Consider the following 15525-nt stretch of genomic DNA (forward strand, 5'->3'; position numbering starts at 1 on the left):
TGTAAGGCAGGTTGGTGAAGACCCGTAGGGTGCAGCTGGTTCCCAAACCCCAGCAGATGGCGAACAATTTGCAACGGGCCGCCTGTGCGTGTCAGTGCGTCTCACCTGCTGCGCAGTGAAACGTGAGCGCTGCAGCGTGAACACCATATGCCGTGCGTGCCCCACCATCTTAGGCTTGTACGCGCGGACCCATCGTCCGCCGTGGCACCTCCGTGGTTTGGCAGCAGGACATCGGCTACTGCGTGGCTGGCGGACATGCGGTGCCCGGCGGGGGATGAGGCCCCTTTGGGGTCCTGTCTGGGCACCTTTCTTGTACAACAGCAGTGCCAAGGCGGCGGCGCGGATCCGCCCATCCGCAACCCATGCGAGCTGTGAGCGCTCTCGTCCTCCTGGCTGGGATCCCTGCGCAGCCCCTGCCTGCACCCCTGCCGCCCATCGCTCCTTCCGCATTCCTTCAATTGTCATGCATCAATCACCCTGCAGTGACACCACCACCACCACCACCACCAGGGGAGGTCCACCTCCCCTGACCACCACCACCACCACCACCACCACCACCACCACCACCACCACCACCACCACCACCACCACCACCACCACCACCACCACCACCACCACCACCACCACCACCACCACCACCACCACCACCACCACCACCACCACCACCACCACCATTCGAACGCACGCTCACTGCCATTCTCTACCCAGCTCCACTGCACCTGCCAGCCAGCAACTTGCCCTACGGTCTCCACCCCCCCCATGACGAGAATTTCCCATTGGGGCCGGGCACGTACTCCCCCCCTCCTTGATCCCCACCACGGCACCACCACTTCCCCCCTCCCTCTACCGGCTGTGGTGGAAGCTGCTGCCCCCGTGCGGACCCGTGGGGCTCTTGGGACGAAGATCTTCGATCTCATCTGTGGTGGGCACCAGAATGACCGACCCAGGGGGCGGCTTGGGGCCGTAGGTGTTCTGGACCCACACGCTGCCGTCGCGGTTGCGGAAGTGGTCGGCATAGGCCTGCGCGTGCGGCGGTGGGGGCAAGGAGATTGACAGGTTGGAGCATTGGGAGCAAGGTACAGCGGGGGAGGAGTGGGGCCATGGGAGGGGATAAGGGCCCGGAGCTGAGCTGTGTTTTGGTTGGTGATGGGGGTGGTGCGTGAGGGGCGTTGGTGTGGAGAGCTGCATGGGTTTGCGACGATGGACGGGCCATATACCACGACCGGTCGGGGCCGACGGCAAGTAAAGTGGTAATAAAATTGGGGGTCAGTGAGGGCAATACTGGGTCCCCCCTGTCTGTAAGAGCGCGGGTGCGCACCTTTGCTGAGAAGTTGGAGGAGGTGAGGGAGCGGCCCACAGTCACCCAGCCATTGCGGATGTTGTGGTCCTCACCAAACAGCTCGAGACGCCGCCTGGGGGCGGGAGTAGCCGAACAAGTGCATAGGAGAATTTATGGTACGTCAGGGCCGGCTGAGGCACGGCACAGCTGCGATTAGGGAGCAACCCACGGGCGCAGCCCCACACTAGTACGAACGCACACAGCCCCGCCCGCACAAAGCCCCTCCTCACCCTGCCAGCACCCAGACACCACTCCACCACCACCCAGCCACCACACACCCACAACCTGCATCCAGCGCCCCAGCGCCCCAGCACTCCAGCACCCGCTTCCTCCCACCTGCCGTTGCAGAAGCGCTCAATGATGTGGTACATCTCCTCGGGCTTGCGTGTGGAGCCCAGCTCCGGCTCCTCGCTCACAATCACGTCCGTGTCCACGTTGGTGTGTATGATGTGGCCGTCCGTGGCGCGGCGCACACTGCCCTTGATGCCCATCAGGCAGTGCTCCTGGGGCGGCAGGCAGCAGGGTGTGTGGATGGAATGACGTGGGGAGGATGGGGCGGGGTTGCGTGGGTGACGAGGTTGGGCATGGGGTGACTTGCTGGTGTTGCCCTCGGTCCCCCGGCACTGCTCCCATAAGGCGCTCTCTCTCGCCCCTACCCCCCACCCGCACCCCGCACAGGCCCCGCTGTAGACCCTGATGCTCCTGCACCGACAATTCTCGGCATGCTGTTTGGTCCCGCAAATCGTTGACGCCGGTCACGAAAGTGTGCAGCTCAGCGGCGCCATGCTAAGGAGATAACACGCCAGACAGCCTGGAACGGCAGCTAAACATGGCCCCGCGTAAAATCACTTCACATATTTCAGAGTAATATAGTGTCAGAAAGAGCCCGACCCGTGTGTCGTTTCGAAGTAGGCCACGCTAAGTAAGGCCGACATAAGCATAGCGGTGAGTAAGCGTGGAAAAGGACACACGACCCACACTCGAAGCCCCCTTCACATGCAAGGCTGTACCAAATGCCGTAACACTCCCTCCACAAGGGCCCACGTCCGCGCTCCTTCAAACCTAACCTAGTAGCTCAAAATACATACTTCATAGATCCCCATACCCGCCCCTTGCCCCCGCCGCGTGCGCCTCCCTGCGCCCCGCCCCCTGCTCCCGCCCCCGGCTGCCCCTCCCCCGCACCCGCATGTGCCCGCTTGTCGCCCCCCCCCCACGCAATCTCCCCCCCCGCACCTTGGTGTGCACCAACATGGACTCCGGGTGCTGGTTGGCTGCAGTGAGGTAGGGCCGCCGCCCACCGCCCGGCCCCTTGCCGCCCTCCTTGTTGGTCTTGATCCAGCAGATGTCTTCCACACGCCGGAAGCCCCACTTCTGTGGAGCGGAAAGAGGAGGGGAGGAGAAGCGGGATAAGGAGGGGGTGAGGTGGGGATGAGGCGGCTAGATGGCGGGCCGGAAAACAAGGAAGGATAGCGGCAACGAGCGGCGAGGCGCCGCGAGAAGTGCCCCCTGCGTCTTGTGTCCTGACCTTCCATGCCCCCGCGCCTGTAATACGCGTCATCGTTGAATACTACGGAATGGAAACGACTCCCCGCCTCCACCATTCGTCCATGACCCTCACTATCGCCCCCATCACCCATCAATCCGTAATCCCACAGCCACCCAGCCTCCCCGCCCTCTCCCACCCACCTGCATGCACACCCGGCCTGCCTCCAGTCCCTCCTCTGCGCCGCACCACAGGAACAGGAAGCAGGGGTTGTCCGCCACCGCCTCGATGTCCAGGGCCTGGATGTCCTGCCAGCTCCACACCTCGGGGTCAGCCACCTGCTTAGCGGAAGCGGCGGGAGAAGGGTGGGCCGGTAGCCGTCCATGCAGGGAGGGGGAGATATAAGACATCTGCACCTGCAGGGACCCCGGCCCTAGCATGCCGCCCCCAGCCCCTGTATCCCCCAGCCCCTGACTTGAGCCCCTTAGCCCAACCCAGAACCCCCATCCCAGCTCCTGCGGCCCGCTCCCTCCGCCCCAGCCCTACACCGCCCAGCCCCCGCCCTCCCCTGCACCCACCATGCCTGGCGCCCTCCGCACGTACTCCTCCCAGGGCGGGTCCACCAGGATGACGTCAAACTTGGTGCCGAACAGCTCGGGGCTCAGGCGGGTGGAGCGCAGGTCGGTGCGCAGGAACAGGGGCGGCGTGGCGTGTGCCGACACCTGCGAGCGGGCGAGCAGTCCACCATATATAGCACGAAGGGCGCAGCGGGGTCGGGGTTGCGAGGTGGGAGGCTGGGGTGTGGGTAGGGTCTAAGCCTCAACTACGGACTGGCTAACTACCGGTACGGTGACGGACAAGCGCAGCGTTTGCATAAGGCGGTGTAGGTGTATTCAGCTAGTGCAACAAACAAGGAAACGCCCAACGAACCGTGGAAGGGTATGTGCGTGCCACAGGCATGGCGCACGGCCTCCATGTCCACCCACTCTTCGCCACTCAGCCTCTCCTTCCCATTCTTCTACACTCGACCACCCCACATCCACCCCACACCCGCCCACCCACACACCTGGCGGTCCTTGCGCACAATGAGCTCCTTGAGCTTGGGGTACTCCTCATAGCTGGGGACGGGTTTATGTGTGTGTGTGTGTGGGGGGGGGGGCGTGCCGTGTAGGTCATACAGAAGCACCGGGCGATGCGTCCAAGCCGCCCTCATATCCGACCCTCCCGTCTCCCTATCCCCCCAAAGGTGCCCACGACCCTCACCGCTTTCGAACCGGCGCTGCCCGGTACAATCTTGCCCCCACTCGAGGTCGGCTTGCCGTGGCCTGCTACCCCCCCCCCCCGCTTCGTCCTGCCCAGCTCTCACCGGTCTGTCAGGTGTGTGTCCCGGAGGAAGTTCTGCGGCCTCAGCCCCGTGTCCACAAAGTTCTGACTGTAGTCGTTGGACAGGTGCTCCGCAGCACCCCCGGCCCCGCCCCCGCCTCCAGCGCCCCCTGCCCTGCCGCCGCCTCCCCCACCGCCGCCTGCCTCGCCGTGCCCCCCTCTCCCGCCGTAGCCACCGCCTCCGCCTCCGCCGCCGCCGCCGCCCATGCCCATTCCCATGCCGCCACCCGGCAGCCCCATGGGCCCACCGGCTCCACCCATGCCTTGCTGGTGGCCCATCATTCCGCCCATGCCGCCCATGCCGCCGCCGCCCATGCCGCCTGGGCCGCCACTGGGCGGCTGGGGCGGTGGCGGCATCATGGCACCTGGGGGGACCATCATGCCACCTGTACAGCGGGTGACAAGTGGGCGGTGGGGAGGTTGAGCTGGGCGGGGCAGACACCAAGTCGAGAGCCCGTGCCATCACGCCCTACTGCCTGGCAATGGCGACACTTGGCTCTGTCGTTCTCTCCCGACCCGCTGCCTCGAAAACCAGGCCCGTCCGCCTGCCCAACCCTGCGTCTCCACATCACAGCCTCCACCTGCCAACCCCTTCCCTCCCGCTCATCCTCTCGCTCTCTAATCCAGCCCCTTGCTCCCCCCTGCTACGTCAACCCCTACTACGTCAACCCTTGCCGCCGCCGCACACCTGGCGCCCCCGCCGCCGCCGCGCCGAAGTCCGGCATCATCATGCCCATGGGTCCAGCCAGCCCCATGGGTCCGCCCAGGCCGGCGCCCATCATGGTCAGCAGCATCTCGGGAGTGAAGTCCATTGGGGGCATGCCCTGGCAGCAGGAGGAGTGGATGCAATTGCAGGAGAGTTACGAAGTGAGCGCGGGTCATGATAATGAGTGAGAGAGGTTTTGGGTGACATGCGTATGCGTGCGAGGTGGGGTGGGCAGGCATGTGCTTGCAGAGGACCGGGGGCGTGGCGTGTAGGGCCTGGCCAGGGGGTTGCTGGCATGACGTGCCGTGTGTGGTCTGCCAGTCAGCCCCCATGTCGTGGTCCGCAGAGTGGAGGTGCGCTGGTGCCTGCCCCCAAAAGCAGTTCCTTGGGGTTGCCCCCACCCAGTGCGGCAGGAAAGCGTGTCGCTGTACAGCAGCGCCCCACACCCTGCCGCACCGCACCGGCCCCCACACGTCGTCGGCGGGGCAAGCCCACTGCCCCTCGCAGCCATCGCCCATGCGTGTATGCTCGTGCGTTTGTGCTTGCGCGTTTATGTGTATGCGGGCTGACGCGGTGTCACCCGGGGGTGTCACCGCACGGTGCCACGTGGCGGCCACGTGGGGGCACGGCGCTCACCGGCATGGGCCCGCCCATCATGGCGCTGGGGTCGTGCGGGAACATGCCCATGGGGGGCGGTGGAGGCCCCATGTCACCTGTGTATTTAGGTGTGCGTGTGGGCTAAGTGGGGCTGGGGGTGAGGGGTGTTGGGTAGGGTTGCAGGAAGTGGCGCAGGCAGGGAATGGGGTGGCGCGGTACCCGGAGAGGCTGGATAAGCAGCACACCCCTGACCCCCACCCCGCCAGCAGCGGTACCGGGCGTCCAGACCGCCCCCCCCCCGCTACGGGTGCGTTTCACGCTGTTGCATTGCCGGGAAAACTTACTATGCATGGGCCTGGGTCCACGGCCACCCTCGCGGGCAAACATTATGCGGCCTCCTCGGCTGCGGCCCCGCCCTCGCCCACGGCCATCACCAGGAGGACCTTGACCGTCTTGCATTGCAGTGGTTTAAGGTTGCTAGGTCAACGCGCTCCTTTTGTCACTTGCATTTTCGATCAAGCGTGGCACGAAGCCACTAGTCGCCTGAATCAACTGACTGCCCACAGGGAGCGATTTAACCGATATGGTGCTAATTACAGTGATCAATGTGTTGGTATAAACTAGAACAAGTAAACTCGCACGGGCTTGCTTGCCCGTTGCCGCCTTCTTAAGAATACCTGCTAGCTGCACTATTCAGCCAATACTAGTTGTGTCGTAGTCCTTTTGGCGGTTCATGCTTTGGCACGTACCAGCCGCCTCGCCTGTCTCCTCGCTCACCAACCCCCCGCCCCCCCACCCCTTTACCCTTGCTTGTGACCCCAGGAACCCCACCCGGGCCTGCAACGGCCCTGAGCCTGCCCCCCGCAGCGACACCTCGCTCTAGATGGCAGATTGCCAGTCCTGGTGCGCTGCTTCCTTGCATGCGTCACTGCCGTGCGTGACGCACTGACGCGTAAACGGGCGGCCGCCGCCTCACCTTCAGGATTTACCAGGGCCCCTTGCACAGGTTGCACATACGGACATTGGCCGCAACGCAAACCGTTTCTCTTTGCGCGATTGCGTCCCCGCGTCCCCCGCTCTCCAATGACCCCTTACGCCCACACACACATGTGCATCCGGTTATCCGATGCGTACACTAACTTTGCTCATAAACCCAAATCTTACGGCTTGATGCTCATAACTAGCACGGCCACCGTAAAGGTACGGCGGCCTTGCTGTCACAGCATATGGTGCGTAACCGAGAAGAACACTCACATACCATCACAGATAGATTGTGCAACCCTGTGCTGGCCGGGCGCCCGGAGCGTGAGGAATGCGCGTCAGCAAACTTCCAGCCAGCCAGCAACTTGTCGGTACAGGGCCTCCGGCGTTCGACCAGTCGCGCGCTCATGCACTGCCGTTGCAAATTGTTTGCCATCTGCTGGGGTCTGGGAAACAGCAGCACCCTACGGGACTTCACCAACCTGCCTTAACACTGTCCCATCGCACACCGGTGCTGGTTGGAGTGCAGGCACCATTCCTGCTTGAGGCGCTACATATGCGCACCCATTCATTCCCGACTCCTTTGTCATGTATGCCACTGTGCCCTTGCTCATCGTAAGGGGGCGTTGCCCGATACCTGTGTGGACACCTTACGCCAAAGAACCCATACATGCATGTAATTAATAAGGCGGCCGGAGCCTCCGCTCATCATCGGCCATAGCAGGACAGCACACATACCACTTGCATCACTACTTCACTATTTGCTCCTCCACTCAGCAGGACGAGTCCACTGGCTTGCAGCAGTACGAGTTCTTGGCATACATGGCGCAAGCACACACTAAAGGCCGATAGATAGCTTTGAGCCCCTCTAGCTGCTTGCGGGCTTTAAATGAAGAGATCAGGCATCAGTGACCCATCCCCACGCGGTTGCGTGCGTGCAGGACCTGACCCTAGCAACGTCACATGCGCATGGCCCGTGCCGCGCATTACTGACCTTCCAGCAGTATGCGACAGCCTATGCCTACTATGAACATCAGCAGTGTCCAGCAGTCTGCGAGCTTTGCTTGAGTTTAAACTGCAAGAAGCAATTATCAGCAGCATGACAATTAACCACCAAAGAGTAATGACACCCTGCAAGCATACCGTACATGGTCACCCGTTTGCCACAGCATCACACTACTTGCTTTGATGATACTTGGTGGCTGGCCCCAACCGGTACACAAGGTTTGTGGGAGCGTTGAGGTTCCGGGCTCCGTATGCCCAGCAAAGCCCGCCTCCTCGCCTGCCCCCACGGGGTTCCTTACATACCGTATCATATGATAGTTCAAATGCATGAATGCAGCTAACAAGCTAGATGGTATGCCCGTTCTACCCTGCCTCCCTCCTGCCACGTAATGCAAACAGGTGTAGGGCATTGGTATGTGCACATACGTGCAAGCATGGTTATTGCCAAAATGGGCGTTACCATGCATGCGCATCATCAGCAGCCCCGTCATCACAGCCGCTGCGGTATGCACGCGCCGGGACTGGCTGCTGGACTGCAGTTATTAGCGCTGGCGCTTTTGACCGTAATACTTCTACGGTAAGGAGCAGCCGCATCGCCATTCGAGTTCCAGTCTGCCTGCCTGCAATGTGCGCCGCAGCGCTGGCCGCTGCTCCGCCAAGAAAGAAGCCCGTAGCTACCTTGATGCCGCTCCCCCACCCACACACTGCTGCGGACAGGTCCCTTACCCCTGCAGCAGGAGGCTCGGCCGCCGCCGCAGGTACGTACGTACGCCGGCTTCCAGCTATCTATCTACCGCTAGTAAGCAGCAGTAGTGCCAGCGGCGGCACCTGCGGCACGCAGCCCCACCGGGGGCAGGGGCGGTGCCTGCTGATCGCTGCTGCGCCAGCCCCTGCCCCTCAGCCGCTGCCGGCGTGACCACATCTACCACGCCGGCGTCCTCTGTGGCGACACCGATGCCTGGTCGCGGCTTCGTTGTTGCTACAGCAGCAGTCGCAACAGCAGACAAATGGGGCGGCGGCGCTGGCTGCCTAGGTAGCACAGCCGCTTCCGTGCTTATAGCATATGCAGCAGCCGCAGTATCGAATTTAATATGCTAGCCGCCGTCTTCTGCGCGCGGCTGCTTCGGCTGCTGCGGCGATTGCGGCTGCTGCACACATCCCGCCGATGGCCGAGCCAGTAGACTTTCATGCACGTGCATAACGAGGGGGTCGGGTGCCGCCACTCCTGCCAGCGTTGCATCACCCGCTGGTGCCGTCGCTGCCGCAGCAGCAGTTGCAGCGGCAGCAGTGGATGCCGGGTGTGCCGCAATGATCTCTCGCAGCGACCCGATGCAGGCCCGCTCCAGCTCTGCCTGGGTCTGTGCGTGAATGCCCATCTCTGCTGCCGCGGATGCATGCGCCGCCGGCGTGGCTCCTCGCGGCCCGCCGCCGCCACCACTGCCACCGCGCCCTGCCACCGCAGCCGCCCCTGCTGCTGCCCCAGCAGCCGCCGACGACGATACCATGGGTGTCTCCCTGCCCACCAGGATGCGTCCGTCGGGCTGCTGGTACAATGTGCGGACCACGCCAGGCGGTGGCGGCGCAGGGATCAGCACTGGTGGCGGCTGCCGCGCTCGGCTGCCGCCCCCTGCGCCGCCGCCAATGGCATCGCCATCATCACCGCCACCGCCACCGCCACTGGCAGCTGCTGATGGCGCTGCTGTGGAAGGCAGCTGGATCAGGATGACGGGCGGCGTACCTCCCAGGAGCCCTGCCGTACGGATCAGGGTAATGACAGCTGGCATCAAGGAAATGTCAACATCAACTATCCGCAGCGCCAATCGGTCATCATCGCCGTCGCCCCTGTCATCACCCGCAGCAGCTTCTGCTGCAGCTGTGCGCATGCCAGCAGCTGGGGTGCCGCTGCGGCTGCCACTTCCAGCAGCAGGTGTGGGCGCGTGGGCGGCGGCTTCGGGCGCCCCTGCCGCTGCTGCACCTGCTCTTGCCGGCCAAGCTGATAGCGGCGGCATGCCCCGCTGCATCATCGCGGCCGCTGCCTCGGCACCGCCCAGCACAGGCCTCCGCGGCTGCTGCGGCTGCTGCGACTGCTGGCGTAGCAGGAGCCGGGGGGCTATGCTGCTATGAGTCGGCATTGTCAACAGCGGTTGCAGTGGCGGCGGTATTACAAACTGTTCGTTGCGTTGTGCTGCAGCAGCAGCTGCCACTCCTGCTGCCTCTGCTGTTGCCGCAGCACCTGCTGGCATGGCGATAGTTGCAGCCGGCGGCGGCTCCACAATCTCTACGCCGTCATCAATGCCGCCTTCGGCCGCGGCAGGGCCATGCTGCTGCTGCTGTTGCTGCCGTAGCAGCTGTGGCTGTTGCTGAGCGCCCACGGCAGTTGGGGCATGTTCATCAGCCGACTGCAGCGGCACGGCGACGGTCAGTCGAGCGCGCACTGCTGCTGGCGGCGGGGACGCTAAGCGCGCCGCTTCGAAGCCGAATTCGGCGGCGGCCGCAACGGCCAGGTACGACGCCCCGCCGCTGTCCTGTGCACACTCATCGCCATAGATGCCCTCATCTTCACGCCGGCGCCGCCTCTGCTGCACCACCACGGCTTGCGGGTGTGAAGGGTGTGGTGGCTGCTGCCGTGGGGACCCGTGCTGGTAATCCGCCGGCTGTTGCTGTTGCCGTGCCACCTCTGAACCCGTAGCCGCCGGTGCCGCCATGCCGCCGGCGCGGCCCGGCAGCTCCGACTGGGGTGTTCGGGTGCTGCTGCTGTTTGAGATGACGCCCTGGGCTGACAGCACCTGCACCTGCTCTGGTGTGAGCGGCACCAGGCGAAGTCCCATAGGCGCCAGCCGCGCAGACAGCGCTTCCACAGGCTCCTCCCATTGCAAAATCCCCTGCGGCGACAGCGCTGCACCAGCCACACACCTGACAGCAGCGCCAGCGCCAGCGCCCGCAGCAGTGCTCCCGCCCAACGCAGCAGCAGCAGCGGCAGAGGCGGCATCTGCATCAACGCGCGGCCGCTTCCATTGCTGCTGATGAGGAGTCTGCTGCTGCTGCTGCTGCTGCTGCAGCTGCTGGTGCTGTTGTTGGTGGCTGGCTGTAGTGTCAGCGGGTGTCAGCTGGTGCTGTCGCCGTGCCGGCTTACGGGGGTCGCGGGGCGCGCCCCAATAGTGCTGCTGCGATTGCTGTGGGCGCCCAAGAATCGCAGCGTCATTACAACCACCGCTAAGCACAGTGGTGAGCGCAGCAGCAGCCGCAGCCTCGGCACCAGCGCCAGCCACCGCCTGGCCTCCAGCTAACGAGCGAGTGTTAGCAGGCACAGCACCGGCGTCCATGCTGCCAGTTGCATCTGCTATCAGCAGGAGCGGCACAGCGCCCATCCGTCCGCTGCCGTCTAAGCCGCCGTCACCGTCGCCGCTCTCGCCGCTGTCTGCCTCATCCTCCCGAGCTGCTGGTGCCGCTGCTAATGGGAATGCCCCACCCGGCCCCATGCGGTGTGGCTGTGATAGCAGCAGCAGTGGAGAGGGAGGTTGGTGTGACGCGCCGTGGCTTGACAAGTCAGCAGCAGCTGGTGCTGCTGCGGCCGCGCCGCGTGCGCTGCCGCTGCTGCCTCCTCTGCCGCTGCTGCTGCGTGCGCCGCTGCCACTAGCACTGTTGGTGCGGGCCCTGTCGTCGCGTCCGCCACCCAAAACAATGACCGCGCGCGCATCATGCCGGCCCGCGGTTGCGGCCGGTGGCGAAGAGCCGGCGACCCCGCCGCCTTTGTCGGGAGCCCCTGCGGCTCTTCCAGCTGTTGATGACGTGACTCCGAGACGCACAGTGCCATCCAGGCCAATGAGGTTGCTCAGCAGTTGTTGCTGTTGCTGCTGCTGCTGCTGCTGCCGCTGCTGATGATAATGGCTACCGCTTCCTTGCGAGCGCAGGCGCTCCTGCAGTTTCATGGATGGGTAGCAGCGTTGAGCGCAGCAGAACCATTCATGCCCATTTATGATGGTTACTGGGGGGTTATCACCAGCATCATATTTCATATAAACTTGCTGCAGCACGACTTGCATACACTTGCACCTACCCGTACGTGGATCTACTTGGACCCAATCCGTTCCAGACCGTACACGGCGGTATGCACGTACCGTACGTACCTCGCGGGCGGTGGCGGCTGCTGACGTTGCATAGGCACCACCATCGTATGGCAGCAGCCCCAAGGTCGCAGCAGTAGCCTCACCACCCAAGCCGTAGCAAGCCGCATGCGCAGCAACTCCCACGCCAGCCGCTTCCTGCTGCTGCCCCTGCCCCTGTTGCTGTCGCTGCGCTTGAGATGGAGCGTGCAAAGTACCGCCCGCAGCCACCGCCAGCGCTCGCTCCAAAAGCAGCATCTCAGCCTCATCCAACGTCATCGCTCCAGGAATCCTTCTCTGCTGCTGTTGGCCCCCCGCCGGGGAATGTGCCAGCCCGCCACCTGACAGCAACAGGGCCGCCGCCGCCCCCGTTGCGGCACGACCATCGCCGCTACTGTTGCGAACAGACATGGCCGCCGCCACGTCTGCTTCAGCACCTGCAGCGGCCCTGCCGCCGCTGCTGCCGCCGGCACCGGCAGCAGCAGGCGAGTCTAGCCACGTCAGATCTAGCGGCGGGCAATGGCTGTCGTCATCCACGCCCACGCCCATGCCGCCGCTGCCATGCGGCAGGCCCAGGGGCGGCCCTAGCTCCGCAGACCGGCTGCGGCTGCTGTCGCCGCCACCAGAACTAATGGTCCCAGCAGCACCAGCGGGTCCCAGGAGTTTGACCATCTCACCGACGCCCATCTGGGCGAAGCGACCACTTCCGCTGCTACTGTGCCGCTGCCGCTGCTGCTGCTGCCGCTCCTGCCGCCGCAGGGGCGGCGGCAGCAGCGGCGGCGGCCCCAAGCTCGCAGGCCCCACCTCTGCAGCTGCTGCTGCCGCCGCCGCCGCCGCCGCCGCCGCCGCCGCATAGAGAGCGTCCTCTGCGGATGCTGAAGCTGCACCGAATCCGCCATGTGCCGCCATCACCGCAGGTCCGGTGGCAAATGTACGCGTGCTCCTCAATCCACCGCCGCCGCCGCCGAATTGAATAGCATCTACGCCGCCGGCACCGCTTCCAAAGGCTGCCGCCTGATTCGCTGGTTGAAGCAGCAATGACAGGTGCTGAGCGCTGCTGCTACTTTGCCGGGGTGCTAGGCCCCAAACGCCAGCTGTTGCGCCTGCTTCCGCGGCTGCGCTGCCGTTGCCGCCCCCGGCTGCCCCTGCTGCATAGCGCAGCTGTTCCACCGCGGCTAAGTTTAGCTCGTCCACGTTGTACCTGCAGAAGTAGGCGAACAGCGGATGTTCGGCTTGTGTGAACCACCTGTTGCTGCGGCTGTGCCCATGCGTGCATTCAACGTAAGTAGGGCCTGATTCACGATTCATTCCAAGCTCACGCTTTCCACATCCACATACACACCTCATCAAGGCCGCGGCCGCCTCTGCCGGCAGCAGATCCTTGTATCCCATGCCGCCGCCATCAACACCTCCCTCCGTCATGCCGCTGCTGATCGCTGCGGCCAGCACCCGCGCCTCCCGTGCCGCCAGTGGTTCCTCAGGCTGCGCCAACACGGCAGCCGCCGCCCCTGCACCACTGCTGCCCAGTGCAGTTCGCCCTTTTGGCGGCCGTGTCGCTGCACCAGCAGGCGGTGTGGCTGCCGGACATGACGGCGACGCCACCTGCTGCTGCGGCCGCGGCTGATACCGTAGCTGCTGCTGCTCAAGCGCTGCCGTAGGAGCTGCTAGCGCATCCGCAATGTTGACTATTACGCCCGGGTGCTGCCGGGAAACGTATTGCTGCTGGCCGCCGCGCAGCAGCAGTGGTGCACCTAGTCCGCCGCCGCCGCTGCCGCCGCCGCCTGTTGAAGGCAAGGCACCGGCAGCGGTGCCGCCGCCGCCGCTGCTGTTAGGGCTTTCACCGCTACAGACGCTCGTCCGTGACACCAGCTGCTGCAGCTGGTGATGCTGCTGGAGCGTGCCGCCGCTGCTGCCAGGCTTGTGCTGCTGCCCACCGCCGGTGCTTCCACTCTGCTGCTGGTGCTGCAAGGGCATGCCGTGTGGTTGCCGCGGCAGCTGTTGACTAAGCTGATGTGGGGCTTGCTGCGGCATGTGCTGCTGCTGCTGTGGCTGCTGCTGTTGCGCCTGATGATGAGGCTGTTGCGGCTGCTGCTGCGGTGGCTGTGAGTAGTAGTGTCTGGGGTTGAGCCCAAACATGCGCATGTGGGCGATGCAGAATCTGCAGGTAGGTTCATCAATGTGTGTACGTACGTACGCATGCCAGTCAGTTGCATGCGTACGTACACACATACAGCCTGCCCGTACAGAAGGTGATGAGTAACATGCAGTAATGCGTGTCTGCAGTATTGCGCTTACCTGCGAAGCCCGGTGTCAGTCATCCGTGCGAACTTTTCGCAGCCTTTGACCGCACACACCAGGCCGCTATGCCGGCCGCGCCGCTCCAGGTGCTCCGGGTCGATCCTGGAGCGGGCGGGAAGAATGACAGGTAGACAGGTTAGGTGGCGGTTCATGGCTTTTTACCTCGCATTCTCCCTGGTACGTGCGTGCATGCCTGCGTGTGTGCATGCTGCAACTGGCGTTTAACTCATGCCACATGCCACACCGCCGAGAAACGAGACTAATAACTAACCCACAGGCCGCGGCCTACCTAACCAAAGCGAGTACAGACCGTTTCGTGCATGCTGCACATGCAACTATGTTCCCACGATGCGTATGTAGCAATTTTGCATTTCACTTACTCTTCTGCGGCCTGCAGGATGGCGTTTGCGTCAATGTGTTCAAGGCGCTGCACAGGCCGTGGCTGCTGCTGGTAGTGCGGCTGCTGCAGCAGGCCCTCCTCCAAAGACGTCCATTGCAACCGGCCGCCGAAGTGCGGCGGACGCCCATGACCACGGCCCGGAACGACTGACGTCCCCGCTCCACCACCGCCGCCATCGCCTGCGCTGCTGGCGCTTGTGTTCATGGCTTGGGCCTGCTGCGGCGGCTGTTGCGGCTTTTGTAGCTGCTGTTGTGGCTGTTGCCGTGCACGGCCAGTGGCAGGCATGGCCTCTGCATTCGCCAACACAAAGCGCGCTGTCATGGACGGCTGCTGCGCGAGCCTGCTGTTGTTTGCAGCAGCAGACGCAGCAGGTTCAGCAGGTTCAGCCACAGGAGCAACGCCTCCCGCCGTGACGCCGCCACCTGTTCTAGAGCTGCTGCGGGCCTCCACACCTCCGCGTAATAATGTAAATAATGCAGAAGCTCGCTGTCGTCCGCCTCGAAGCCCCGATGGCTCATCCGCTGCTGCTGCTGCTGCTGCGACGGCGGGGCCGCCTGCGCCTGCTGGTGTGGTGCTCATCATGGTAGCAGCCAGCGCGGCGGCCTCGTGCTGCTGCTCTGCGGCATCGAGCTCCGCTTCAAACAGCAGAAGGTCAGCAGGGCTCATTATTTGCTGACTCGTAATCTGGTCGTTGCTGGTTTCTCCTAGCTGCTGTGGCAGAAACGGTGGCCCGCCAGATTGAAGGTCCGCTGCTGCTAGCTGCTGCTCTTGCGCTTGCAGCCGTTGCAATTGATGATCACCCGGCTCGCCGTGACCCCGCACTGCAGAAGCTGCTAACGCCGCCGCCGCTGCTTCGTCCCTGCCGCTGGTCCATCCAATCGCCTGTTGCTGCTGTTGCGGCAGCGGTTGTACCGCCTGTGGTGGCTGCTGCGGCTGCTGGCCGCTGTCGTGCTCCCTAAATGCGCTGCCAGCAGCAGCAGGTGCTGACATGTCAGCATCCATCGATCCCAACAATAATAATGAATGCAGCAGCAGCGCCTCTCACTCTGCACCGTATGGCTGCATACGCCTGATGATTGATTACGCCTGTGGGTAGGCCACATGCGTGCGGGGAATCAGGAACGAAGACTTCAGTGAAGCTTCCTCCCAACCCATGCACATTCTTGCACCCAGCTAGCGCGCGCGGAGGAGGAGTTGGAAGATTGAACGTTTAGGTAGAGGCAATAAGTG

At 63.9% G+C, this 15525-nt stretch overlaps 2 protein-coding genes across 3 annotated transcripts; both read right to left on the reverse strand.

Moving 5' to 3' along the window:
* Positions 1-285: 285 nt before the first annotated feature.
* CHLRE_01g050600v5 (uncharacterized protein) lies at positions 286-6181 on the reverse strand. The gene is made up of 11 exons (XM_043058953.1): positions 5853-6181; positions 5548-5624; positions 4894-5029; positions 4189-4591; positions 3889-3940; positions 3401-3544; positions 3026-3160; positions 2573-2710; positions 1676-1842; positions 1319-1412; positions 286-1020 (listed from the first exon to the last, which is right to left on the reverse strand). Exons 1-11 carry the CDS (start codon positions 5965-5967, stop codon positions 844-846), a joined length of 1638 nt encoding a protein of 545 aa, XP_042928867.1. The 5' UTR covers positions 5968-6181; the 3' UTR covers positions 286-843.
* A 42-nt stretch (positions 6182-6223) lies between these two features.
* CHLRE_01g050608v5 (uncharacterized protein) lies at positions 6224-15509 on the reverse strand. Of its 2 annotated transcripts, none has more exons than XM_043058955.1 (5): positions 14276-15509; positions 13893-13997; positions 12940-13755; positions 11622-12798; positions 6224-11411 (listed from the first exon to the last, which is right to left on the reverse strand). In XM_043058955.1, the coding sequence occupies exons 1-5, from the start codon at positions 15295-15297 to the stop codon at positions 8589-8591; spliced, it is 5943 nt and encodes a 1980-aa protein (XP_042928868.1). In that variant the 5' UTR covers positions 15298-15509; the 3' UTR covers positions 6224-8588. The 2 variants fall into 2 exon arrangements, with proteins under 2 accessions (XP_042928868.1, XP_042928869.1); XM_043058954.1 differs by having other exon boundaries at positions 11613-12798.
* Positions 15510-15525: the final 16 nt, after the last annotated feature.

This window comes from Chlamydomonas reinhardtii, chromosome 1, assembly GCF_000002595.2.
Source record: "Chlamydomonas reinhardtii strain CC-503 cw92 mt+ chromosome 1, whole genome shotgun sequence".
Taxonomy (NCBI): Eukaryota; Viridiplantae; Chlorophyta; class Chlorophyceae; order Chlamydomonadales; family Chlamydomonadaceae; genus Chlamydomonas; species Chlamydomonas reinhardtii.

Bases quoted from the DNA above. Each gene is read 5' to 3' on its own strand.
- CHLRE_01g050600v5 (XM_043058953.1), bottom strand. From the start codon at position 5,967: ATGCAAGACGGTCAAGGTCCTCCTGGTGATGGCCGTGGGCGAGGGCGG. The intron at 3,545-3,888 runs GTGTGTGGGTGG...GCCCGCTCGCAG, and splicing joins TTGTGCGCAAGGACCGCCAG to GTGTCGGCACACGCCACGCC. The intron at 1,843-2,572 runs GTGCGGGGGGGG...CTGCCGCCCCAG, and splicing joins CCATGTTGGTGCACACCAAG to GAGCACTGCCTGATGGGCAT.
- CHLRE_01g050608v5 (XM_043058954.1), bottom strand. From the start codon at position 15,297: ATGGATGCTGACATGTCAGCACCTGCTGCTGCTGGCAGCGCATTTAGG. The intron at 13,756-13,892 runs GTAAGCGCAATA...ACCTACCTGCAG, and splicing joins ACTGACACCGGGCTTCGCAG to ATTCTGCATCGCCCACATGC. The intron at 11,412-11,612 runs GTACGTGCATAC...ATGAAACTGCAG, and splicing joins CCGCCCGCGAGGTACGTACG to GAGCGCCTGCGCTCGCAAGG.